General features: G+C 42.7%; 1 protein-coding gene across 1 annotated transcript in view; it reads right to left on the bottom strand.

Annotated features, from left to right (window-relative positions):
• Positions 1 to 2,737: 2,737 nt before the first annotated feature.
• Positions 2,738 to 11,560, bottom strand: part of LOC106608421 (F-box/WD repeat-containing protein 7) — a 34,113-nt gene continuing 25,290 nt past the window's right edge. The window contains 3 exon segments of the mRNA XM_045711332.1: positions 2,738 to 2,950; positions 2,952 to 3,039; positions 4,288 to 4,469. Coding sequence (XP_045567288.1) covers positions 2,753 to 2,950; positions 2,952 to 3,039; positions 4,288 to 4,469 — 468 coding nt within the window. The 3' untranslated portion in view covers positions 2,738 to 2,752.

Below are 11,560 nucleotides of genomic sequence, written 5' to 3'. Positions count from 1 at the left end.
GAGATTTACACCACTCCAGCCGACTCTTGGCATTGCACATGGTGATCTTAAGGCTTGTGTGCGACTGCTTGGCCATGAAATCCATTTCATGAAGCTCCCGAAGCAAAGTTATTGGGCTTGACGTTGTTCCCAGAGGTCGTTTGGAACTCGTTAGTGAGTGTTGCAACAGAGGACAGACGATTTTTAACGTGCTACGCACTTCAGCACTCGACAGTCCCGAGCTTGTGTGGCCTACCACTTTGCGGCTGAGCCGTTGTTGCTCCTAGACGTTTCCACTTCACAATAACAGCACTTACAGATGACCAGGGGGGCAGCTCTAACAGGGCAGAAACTTGACGAACTGACTTTGTTGGAAAAGTGGCATCCTATGACGGTGCCACGTTGAAAGTCACTGAGACTCTTCAGTACGGGGCCGTTCTACTGCCAATGTTTGTCTATGGAGATCGCATGGCGGTGTGCTCGATTTTATACACCCGTCAACAACAGGTGTGGCTGAGAAAGCCGAATCCACTCATTTGAAGTGGCGTCCACATACTTTTGTGCATATAATGTGTATATAAACCTCACCTTGCAGTGTGTGGAGACACTGGCCCGTCCGTATGTCCCAGACCCGGACAGTAGAGTCAGCGTTACCAGAGACCAGGATGTTGTTCTTTAGTTCCATACCGCTGGTCAGCGATTGGTGGCCGGTCAGGGTGTGGACGCACCCCCCCGTCACTACGTCCCATACTCGGATGGACGTGTCCAGAGATCCACTGACCACGTAGGCTCCGGTCAAACTGGAGGAGGAGGAGGAGGAAGAGGAAGAGGAAGAGGAAGAGGAAGAAGAGGAAGAGGAGGAGGAGGAGGAGGAAGAGGAGGAAGAGGAGGAGGAGGAGGAGGAGGAAGAGGAGGAAGAGGAGGAAGAGGAGGAAGAGGAAGAGGAGGAAGAGGAGGAGGAGGAGGAGGAAGAGGAGGAAGAGGACTAGGGTTAACGTCAGGAGAACCAAATTCACATTATAGTGAAACACAAGAACAACACAGCGTGTTGTTTTAACTACAGATGGGATGGTTTTATTTACCCAGAAGAAGAGATAGACCGGGGGGATTGCAGGAAGACAGGAGAGTGTGTGGGTGTGTTCTAACCAAGGGGTAGAACCGGTTCAGGGAATAGAACCAAAAACCGGAAAATAATTACATTTTCAGAGGAACAGAAACCGAACCAGGAATGACAGTGATCTTTAGTATTCCAGGAACAGAACCTTTATTTTCAAATCTAGAGAACACGTTAATTATGTTATTTTCTGTTCCAACAATATTCCTAACATCTAGTTTTGATGCCAGTAATAGCCTAAACACATTCCAATTCACGTCATGATGTTCAGCGCTTCAAGTAAAGGCCCTTCCATGTCCACCGCTCGCTCGCTCTCTCGCTCTCTCTCATATATATATATATATATATATATGTGTTAACCTTTATTTAACTAGGCAAGTCAGTTAAGAACAAATTCTCATTTACAACGACGGCCTACCCCGGCCAAACCCAGACTCACAATCACGGCCGGTTGTGATACAGCCTGGATTCGAACCAGGGTGTCTGTAGTGACGCCTCTAGCACTGAGATGCAGTGCCTTAGACCGCTGCACCACGGAATCTACCAACCCATCTCCCACATACACTTATGACCAATCATGAAAACAACTAGCAAGCTGCTCTATCCACGCTAACCAGACAACTAGCAAGCTGCTCTATCCACGCTAACCAGACAACTAGCAAGCTGCTCTATCCACGCTAACCAGACAACTAGCAAGCTGCTCTATCCACGCTAACCAGACAACTAGCAAGCTGCTCTATCCACGCTAACCAGACAACTAGCAAGCTGCTCTATCCACGCTAACCAGACAACTAGCAAGCTGCTCTATCCACGCTAACCAGACAACTAGCAAGCTGCTCTATCCACGCTAACCAGACAACTAGCAAGCTGCTCTATCCACGCTAACCAGACAACTAGCAAGCTGCTCTATCCACGCTAACCAGACAACTAGCAAGCTGCTCTATCCACGCTAACCAGACAACTAGCAAGCTGCTCTATCCACGCTAACCAGACAACTAGCAAGCTGCTCTATCCACGCTAACCAGACAACTAGCAAGCTGCTCTATCCACACTAAACCAGTGAAGGAAATGAATAAGCTAAATGTGAAAACAATGTTGATTTCACAAGTCAAACAATTAACGAAAAGCAACTACATGAACCGGTTCAGACCTTTTTTGGGTTGGAACCGGTTCAGACCTTTTTGGTTGGAACCGGTTCAGACCTTTTTTGGGTTGGAACCAGTTCAGACCTTTTTTGGGTTGGAACCAGTTCAGACCATTTTGGGTTGGAACCAGTTCAGACCATTTTGGGTTGGAACCAGTTCAGACCATTTTGGGTTGGAACCAGTTCAGACCATTTTGGGTTGGAACCAGTTGAGACCATTTTGGGTTGGAACCAGTTCAGACCATTTTGGGTTGGAACCAGTTCAGACCATTTTGGGTTGGAACCAGTTCAGACCATTTTGGGTTGGAACCAGTTCAGACCATTTTGGGTTGGAACCAGTTCAGACCATTTTGGGTTGGAACCAGTTCAGACCATTTTGGGTTGGAACCAGTTCAGACCATTTTGGGTTGGAACCAGTTCAGACCATTTTGGGTTGGAACCAGTTCAGACCATTTTGGTTGGAACCAGTTCAGACCATTTTGGGTTGGAACCAGTTCAGAACTTTACAATGCTGGTCAGAACACTGGAACTGGGTTCTGTTTCAGAACGGAAAACAGATCGGTTCCGTCCACTACCTGTAGTGAATAGACTCTGTTAGTGTGTCCCTGCAGAGTGTGTAGACAGGTCTCCGTCTCAGGGTCCCAGACTTTAACCATGAAATCGTATCCTCCGCTGACCACCCTGCGCCCGTCATACTGGACGCACCGCACCGCTCGCCACATGACCCGTCAGGACGTGGAGACACTCGCCAGAATCTACGTCCCACAGACGCAACGTAGCGTCGCGGCTACCGCTCACAACCCTGGGGGGGGGAGAGAGGGACGAGGAGGAGGGGGAGAGAGAGGGACGAGGAGGAGGGGGGAGAGAGAGGGACGAGGAGGAGGAGGGAGAGAGAGGGACGAGGAGGAGGGACGAGAGAGAGGGACGAGGAGGAGGGACGAGAGAGAGGGACGAGGAGGAGGGACGAGAGAGAGGGACGAGGAGGAGGGGGAGCGAGAGGGAGGGAGAGTTAGAGAGAATATAATCTACAAAACACAGAGGCATGAGGATTAGTACAGACCGCAATTAGTCGACCAGTCGATTGATTTAGTCGAGCAGTGACAATATATATATATATATTATAATATAATATAATATAATATATATATATATATAAACGCATTAAGAAGGAAAGAAATTCCACAAATTAACTTTTAACAAAGAACAACTATTAATTGAAATGGATTCCAGGTGACTAACTCATAAAGCTGGTTGAGAGAATGTTTCCAGTTCACTAGCAGACAGGCCATGTGTAGCCAATAATGATTTATAGGAGATTTATTTAAAAAAAAATTAAAAAAAAATCAGGATATTTTCCACCTGCAGGCTGCAATGTTTTTACATAGTTGGCCAACGGCAATAGAAGCTACTTTCAAGGTTTGTATCATTTGCATTTAGATGATTTGGATAGAATTTTGATTAAAATCACACGACAATGATTTTGAGATAGGAAGACGTTATTATAAATGAAATTAAACCGTTTCACGAAAATGTGCATATGAAAACCATAAATGGCACGCAGACCGGTAGAAATGGTCAGATAAATTGACGTTCAACATGAGAAAGGTTGCCGACTCTTCATGTAGCTTTATAACCGCCAACTTCAGGAGGTTAAAAGGCAGAACTTGTGAAAGCCAGTAGGAGCAGGACGGTCAGGTTAAGTTTTTTTTTTTCCTCTTCTGGTTATCTAGATCTCTAGCTCCCTCTTGAGGCATCTGCGTCTTATTTCATCACATAGTGCGCTTAAAGCATCAGACAAGCTCAATGCATATAGTTGATTTAATTAAAAACACATAGGGTGTGTCTATATATGGAAAAACACACGTTCAACCAATCGACTTTCGGTCTACCAAAATTAATTTTTGTTGTTGTTGGGGACAGCCCTAATGATGATAGACAGAGACATGTTGGAAGTGAGTTGGTCATGTGCGATAGAGAGAAAGTATGCATATGTACATGAGTGTAGAGCTTGTGTGTGTGTGTGTGTGTGTGTGTGTGTGTGAAAACTCACTGTTTGTCATGCAGGTGTATACAGCGAACAGTAGAGGTGTGTCCGTACAGGGTGTGAATACACTCTCCGCTCTCCGCGTCCCAAACCTTCAGAGTCCTGTCTGTCGACCCACTGATCACAATGTTACCGCTCATCTGACTGGACCACACACCTCCTGTATGGCCTACTAATGTACGCAGACACTGGAGGAGAGGAGAGAGGGGAGGGGGGGGAGAGGAGAGGGAGAGAGAGGGAGGGGAGAGGGGAAAGAGAGAGTGAGTGAGGGGAGAGGGAGGAAGGAGAGAGAGGGAGGGAGGAGAGGGGGAAAGAGAGTGAGGGGAGAGGGAGGAAGGAGAGAGAGGGAGGGAGGGGAGAGGGGAAGAGAGGGAGGAAGGAGAGAGAGGAGGGAAGAGGGAGGAAGGAGAGAGAGAGAGGGAGGGGGAGAGAGAGTGAGGGAAGAGGGAGGAAGGAGAGAGGGAGGGGAGGGGAGAGAGAGAGGGAGAGAGAGAGGAGGAGAGAGAGAGGGAGGGGAGAGGGGGAGAGAGGGAGGGAGGGAGAGTGGGGAGGGGGAAAGAGAGAGTGAGGGAAGAGGGGGAGAGAGAGGGAGGGAGAGGGGGAAAGAGAGAGTGAGGGGAGAGGGGGAGAGAGAGAGGGAGGGAGAGAGAGTGAGGGAGAGGGGAGAGAGAGAGGGAGGGGAGAGAGAGTGAGGGGAGAGGGGGAGAGAGAGAGGGAGTGGAGAGGGGGAGAGAGAGAGTGAGGGAGAAGGGGGAGGGGAGAGAGGGAGGGGGAGAAATAAACATTTAACAGTACATAGTTTAAAGCCTTCTCTTTCTCTCCTTCACAGTGTTAGGAAGACAGACAGACAGACAGACAGACAGACAGACAGACAGACAGACAGACAGACAGACAGACAGACAGACAGACAGACAGACAGACAGACAGACAGACAGACAGACAGACGGACAGACAGACGGACAGACAGACGGACATTAAGAAGTGGGAGCAGTAGAAACTGTAATCAATATGCTTTATTGAAGGACACGGTCAATGTCGCCAAAGCGAAATGATACACATTACAAAATATGAAAACAACAGTCACGACAATAACAGTAGATATAATACTAATACAAATATATTTATACACTACCAGTCAAAGGTTTGGACACAGCTTCTCATTCCAGGGTTTTTCTTAATTTTTTTAACTATTTTCTACATTGTAGAATAATATTAAAGACATCAAAGCTATGAAATAACACATATGGAATCATGTAGTAACCAAAAAAAGTGTTAAACAAATCAAAATATATTTTATATTTGAGATTCTTTCAAGTAGCCACCCTTTGCCTTGATGACAGCTTTGCACACTCTTGGGATTCTCTCAACCAGCTTCATGAGGTAGTCACCTGGAATGCATTTCAATTAACAGGTGTGCCTTGTTAAAAGTTAATTTGTGGAATTTCTTTCCTTCTTAATGCGTTTGAGCCAATCAGTTGTGTTGTGACAAGGTAGGGGTGGTATACAGAAGATATCCCTATTTGGTAAAAGACCAGGTCCATATTATGGCAAAAACAGCTCCAATAAGCAAAGAGAAACGACAGTCCATCATTACTTTAAGACATGAAGCTCAGTCAATACGGAACACTTCAATAACTTTTAAAGTCTCTTCAAGTGCAGTCGCAAAAAACCATCAAGCGCTATGATGAAACTGGCTCTCATGAGGACCGCCACAGGAAAGGAAGACCCAGAGTTACCTCTGCTGCAGAGGACAAGTTCATTAGAGTTACCAGCCTCAAGAAATTGCAGCTCAAATAAATGATTCACAGAGTTCAAGTAACAAGACACATCTCAACATCAACTGTTCAGAGGAGACTGTGTGAAATCAAGCCTTCATGGTGGAAGTAGACGTGGCAATAGAACCTGGAAACGTTGACGAGGCATTTTGTTAGTTGTCTGCAATAGACCTGGGGAAGGTAGGAGTGAAGCAATTTTAACCAAATTAAAATTCTCTGTTTGGTTTTTACAGCTTTAAAAATGTTCAATTTTTTGTTCTTGTTGTTGACCTGTAGGTCAAATTGGATGTTCTAAGTCCACAACAAAACCACAGCAGGAAAAAAATAAAATAACAATATATTTTTTTTTGTGTAGTTACCCTTTAAATTGAAGCGCGCGCAAGAGCAAGAGGCTGTCGTCGTAACGACATTAATCCCAAATGGATTGATTCAAAATATGAATTATATCATTCTACCAGGTAAGACTACTTTGTAGTTAACATTTAACAGAGAAGGTTATTGAGAAAGCCTTTCTATCTACCAGAAAGGGGTGGCAGGTAGCCTAGCGGTTAACAGCGTTGAGGCAGTAACCGAAAAAGGTCACTGGTTTGAATCCCCGAGCCGGACTAGAATCTGGTGATGATGTGCCCTAAATGCTGACGTTAAAAAAAAAAAAAATCGCTCTGGATAACAGCGTCTGCTAAATGACTAACACGTAAACGTGGAAGACGGTTGTCATTAGCATCATGCTAACGGCAACACAAAGTGGTAGACGCGCGCATCACAGAAAGGCGGGGCTATTCTCGTGGAAAAAGGAGCCGGCTGAAAACGAGGCTGTGAACGGTAGCCAATGGCGAGCGTTTTAAAGACAACTCTGCGTTTAATCTGTAGATTACAGCAGGTATTATAGTATATAAACTGTGTTTAATCTGTAGATTACAGTAGGTATTATAGTATATAAACTGTGTTTAATCTGTAGATTACAGCAGGTATTATAGTATATAAACTGTGTTTAATCTGTAGATTATAGTATATAAACTGTGTTTAATCTGAAGATTACAGCAGGTATTATAGTATATAAACTGTGTTTAATCTGTACATTATAGTATATAAACTGTGTTTAATCTGTAGATTACAGCAGGTATTATAGTATATAAACTGTGTTTAATCTGTACATTATAGTATATAAACTGTGTTTAATCTGTAGATTACAGCAGGTATTATAGTATATAAACTGTGTTTAATCTGTACATTATAGTATATAAACTGTGTTTAATCTGTAGATTACAGCAGGTATTATAGTATATAAACTGTGTTTAATCTGTAGATTATAGTATATAAACTGTGTTTAATCTGTAGATTACAGCAGGTATTATAGTATATAAACTGTGTTTAATCTGTACATTATAGTATATAAACTGTGTTTAATCTGTAGATTACAGCAGGTATTATAGTATATAAACTGTGTTTAATCTGTACATTATAGTATATAAACTGTGTTTAATCTGTAGATTACAGCAGGTATTATAGTATATAAACTGTGTTTAATCTGTACATTATAGTATATAAACTGTGTTTAATCTGTAGATTACAGTAGGTATTATAGTATATAAACTGTGTTTAATCTGTAGATTACAGCAGGTATTATAGTATATAAACTGTGTTTAATCTGTAGATTACAGCAGGTATTATAGTATATAAACTGTGTTTAATCTGTAGATTACAGCAGGTATTATAGTATATAAACTGTGTTTAATCTGTAGATTAAAGCAGGTATTATAGTATATAAACTGTGTTTAATCTGTACATTACAGTAGGTATTATAGTATATAAACTGTGTTTAATCTGTAGATTACAGCAGGTATTATAGTATATAAACTGCGTTTAATCTGTAGATTACAGCAGGTATTATAGTATATAAACTGTGTGTGTTTAATCTGTAGATTACAGCAGGTATTATAGTATATAAACTGTGTTTAATCTGTACATTACAGTAGGTATTATAGTATATAAACTGTGTTTAATCTGTAGATTACAGAAGGTATTATAGTATATAAACTGCGTTTAATCTGTAGATTACAGCAGGTATTATAGTATATAAACTGTGTGTGTTTAATCTGTAGATTACAGCAGGTATTATAGTATATAAACTGTGTGTGTTTAATCTGTAGATTACAGCAGGTATTATAGTATATAAACTGTGTGTGTTTAATCTGTAGATTACAGCAGGTATTATAGTATATAAACTGTGTTTAATCTGTACATTACAGTATATAAACTGTGTTTAATCTGTAGATTACAGCAGGTATTATAGTATATAAACTGTGTTTAATCTGTACATTATAGTATATAAACTGTGTTCAATCTGTAGATTACAGTAGGTATTATAGTATATAAACTGTGTGTGTTTAATCTGTAGATTACAGCAGGTATTATAGTTTATAAACTGTGTTTAATCTGTAGATTACAGTAGGTATTATAGTATATAAACTGTGTTTAATCTGTAGATTACAGAAGGTATTATAGTTTATAAACTGTGTGTGATTAATCTGTAGATTACAGCAGGTATTATAGTATATAAACTGTGTTTAATCTGTAGATTACAGTAGGTATTATAGTATATAAACTGTGTGTGTTAATCTGAGATTACAGTAGGTATTATAGTATATAAACTGTGTTTAATCTGTAGATTACAGCAGGTATTATAGTATATAAACTGTGTTTAATCTGTACATTATAGTATATAAACTGTGTTTAATCTGTAGATTACAGTAGGTATTATAGTATATAAACTGTGTGTGATTAATCTGTAGATTATAGAAGGTATTATAGTATATAAACTGTGTTTAATCTGTAGATTACAGCAGGTATTATAGTATATAAACTGTGTTTAATCTGTAGATTACAGTAGGTAGTATATAAACTGTGTTTAATCTGTAGATTACAGTAGGTATTATAGTATATAAACTGTGTTTAATCTGTAGATTACAGTAGGTATTACAGCATATTGTAGAGTGGGTTAAGAGGTCTTACAGCACACTACAAATAAAATGAAATGTTATTTGTCACGTGAGACGAATAGAACAGGTGTAAACTTTACAGTGCAATGCGTCCGTATGCCCAGCGTCGGCCAGGTTAAGGGAGGGTTTGTCATTGTGAATAATAATTTATTTTTTTAACTGACTTGTTAAATAAAAAGGTCGCGTAAAAAGTTATACTTACAAGCCCCTTAACTCTATTTCTTGAACTGCATTGTTGGTTAAGAAAATACTTACTAAATAAACTAAAGTTAAAAAAAATATATATAATTACATTACAAAAGTAACAAGGCTTTATACAGGGGGTACCGGTACAGAGTCAATGTGGAGGCTATATACAGGGGGTACCGGTACAGAGTCAATGTGGAGGCTATATACAGGGGGTACCGGTACAGAGTCAATGTGGAGGCTATATACGGGGGTACCGGTACAGAGTCAATGTGGAGGCTATATACAGGGTATTACGGTACAGAGTCAATGTGGAGGCTATATACAGGGAGGTACCGGTACAGAGTCAATGTGGAGGCTATATACAGGGGGTACTGGTACAGAGTCAATGTGGAGGCTATATACAGGGGGTTCCGGTACAGAGTCAATGTGGAGGCTATATACAGGGGGTACCGGTACAGAGTCAATGTGGAGGTTATATACAGGGGGTACCGGTACAGAGTCAATGTGGAGGTTATATACAGGGGGTACCGGTACAGAGTCAATGTAGAGGCTATATACAGGGGGTACCGGTACCGAGTCAATGTGGAGGCTATATACAGGGGGTACCGGTACAGAGTCAATGTGGAGGTTATATACAGGGTATTACGGTACAGAGTCAATGTGGAGGCTATATACAGGGTATTACGGTACAGAGTCAATGTGGAGGCTATATACAGGGTATTACGGTACAGAGTCAATGTGGAGGCTATATACAGGGGGTACCGGTACAGAGTCAATGTGGAGGCTATATACAGGGGTACCGGTACAGAGTCAATGTGGAGGCTATATACAGGGGGTACCGGTACAGAGTCAATGTGGAGGCTATATACAGGGGGTACCGGTACAGAGTCAATGTGGAGGTTATATACAGGGGGTACCGGTACAGAGTCAATGTGGAGGCTATATACAGGGGGGTACCTGCACCGAGTCAATGTGGAGGCTATATACAGGGGTACCGGTACAGAGTCAATGTGGAGGCTATATACAGGGGGTACCTGCACCGAGTCAATGTGGAGGCTATATACAGGGGGTACCGGTACAGAGTCAATGTGGAGGCTATATACAGGGTGTTACGGTACAGAGTCAATGTGGAGGCTATATACAGGGGGTACCGGTACCGAGTCAATGTGGAGGCTATATACAGGGGGTACCGGTACAGAGTCAATGTGGAGGCTATATACAGGGGGTACCTGCACCGAGTCAATGTGGAGGCTATATACAGGGGGTACCGGTACAGAGTCAATGTGGAGGCTATATACAGGGGGTACCGGTACAGAGTCAATGTGGAGGCTATATACAGGGTGTTACAGTACAGAGTCAATGTGGAGGCTATATACAGGGTGTTACGGTACAGAGTCAATGTGGAGGCTATATACAGGGGGTACCGGTACCGAGTCAATGTGGAGGCTATATACAGGGTATTACGGTACAGAGTCAATGTGGAGGCTATATACAGGGGGGTACCGGTACCGAGTCAATGTGGAGGCTATATACAGGGGGTACCGGTACCGAGTCAATGTGGAGGCTATATACAGGGTATTACGGTACAGAGTCAATGTGGAGGCTATATACAGGGGGTACCGGTACAGAGTCAATGTGGAGGCTATATACAGGGGGTACCGGTACAGAGTCAATGTGGAGACTATATACAGGGGGTACCGGTACCGAGTCAATGTGGAGGCTATATACAGGGGGTACCGGTACCGAGTCAATGTGGAGGCTATATACAGGGGGTACCGGTACCGAGTCAATGTGGAGGCTATATACAGGGGGTACCGGTACCGAGTCAATGTGGAGGCTATATACAGGGGGTACCGGTACAGAGTCAATGTGGAGGCTATATACAGGGGGTACCAGTACAGAGTCAATGTGGAGGCTATATACAGGGGGTACCGGTACAGAGTCAATGTGGAGGCTATATACAGGGGCTACCGGTACAGAGTCAATGTGGAGGCTATATACAGGGGGTACCGGTACAGAGTCAATGTGGAGGCTATATACAGGGGGTACCGGTACAGAGTCAATGTGGAGGCTATATACAGGGGGTACCGGTACAGAGTCAATGTGGAGGCTATATACAGGGGGTACCGGTACCGAGTCAATGTGGGGGGGGTTACAGGTTAGATGAGGTAATTTGTACATGTAGGTAAAGTGTTTATGCATAGAAGGGGGGGGGGGTTCAATGTAAATAGTCAAGGTGGCCATTTTATTAAATGTTCAGGAGTCTGATGGCTTGGGGGGTAGAAGCTGTTTAGAAGCCTCTTGGACCTAGAATTG

The sequence above is a fragment of the Salmo salar genome, unplaced genomic scaffold (assembly GCF_905237065.1).
Source record: "Salmo salar unplaced genomic scaffold, Ssal_v3.1, whole genome shotgun sequence".
NCBI classification, from domain to species: domain Eukaryota; kingdom Metazoa; phylum Chordata; class Actinopteri; order Salmoniformes; family Salmonidae; genus Salmo; species Salmo salar.
The sequence above is the reverse complement of the archived record's forward strand: the minus strand, read 5'-3'. Positions and strand labels throughout refer to the sequence as shown.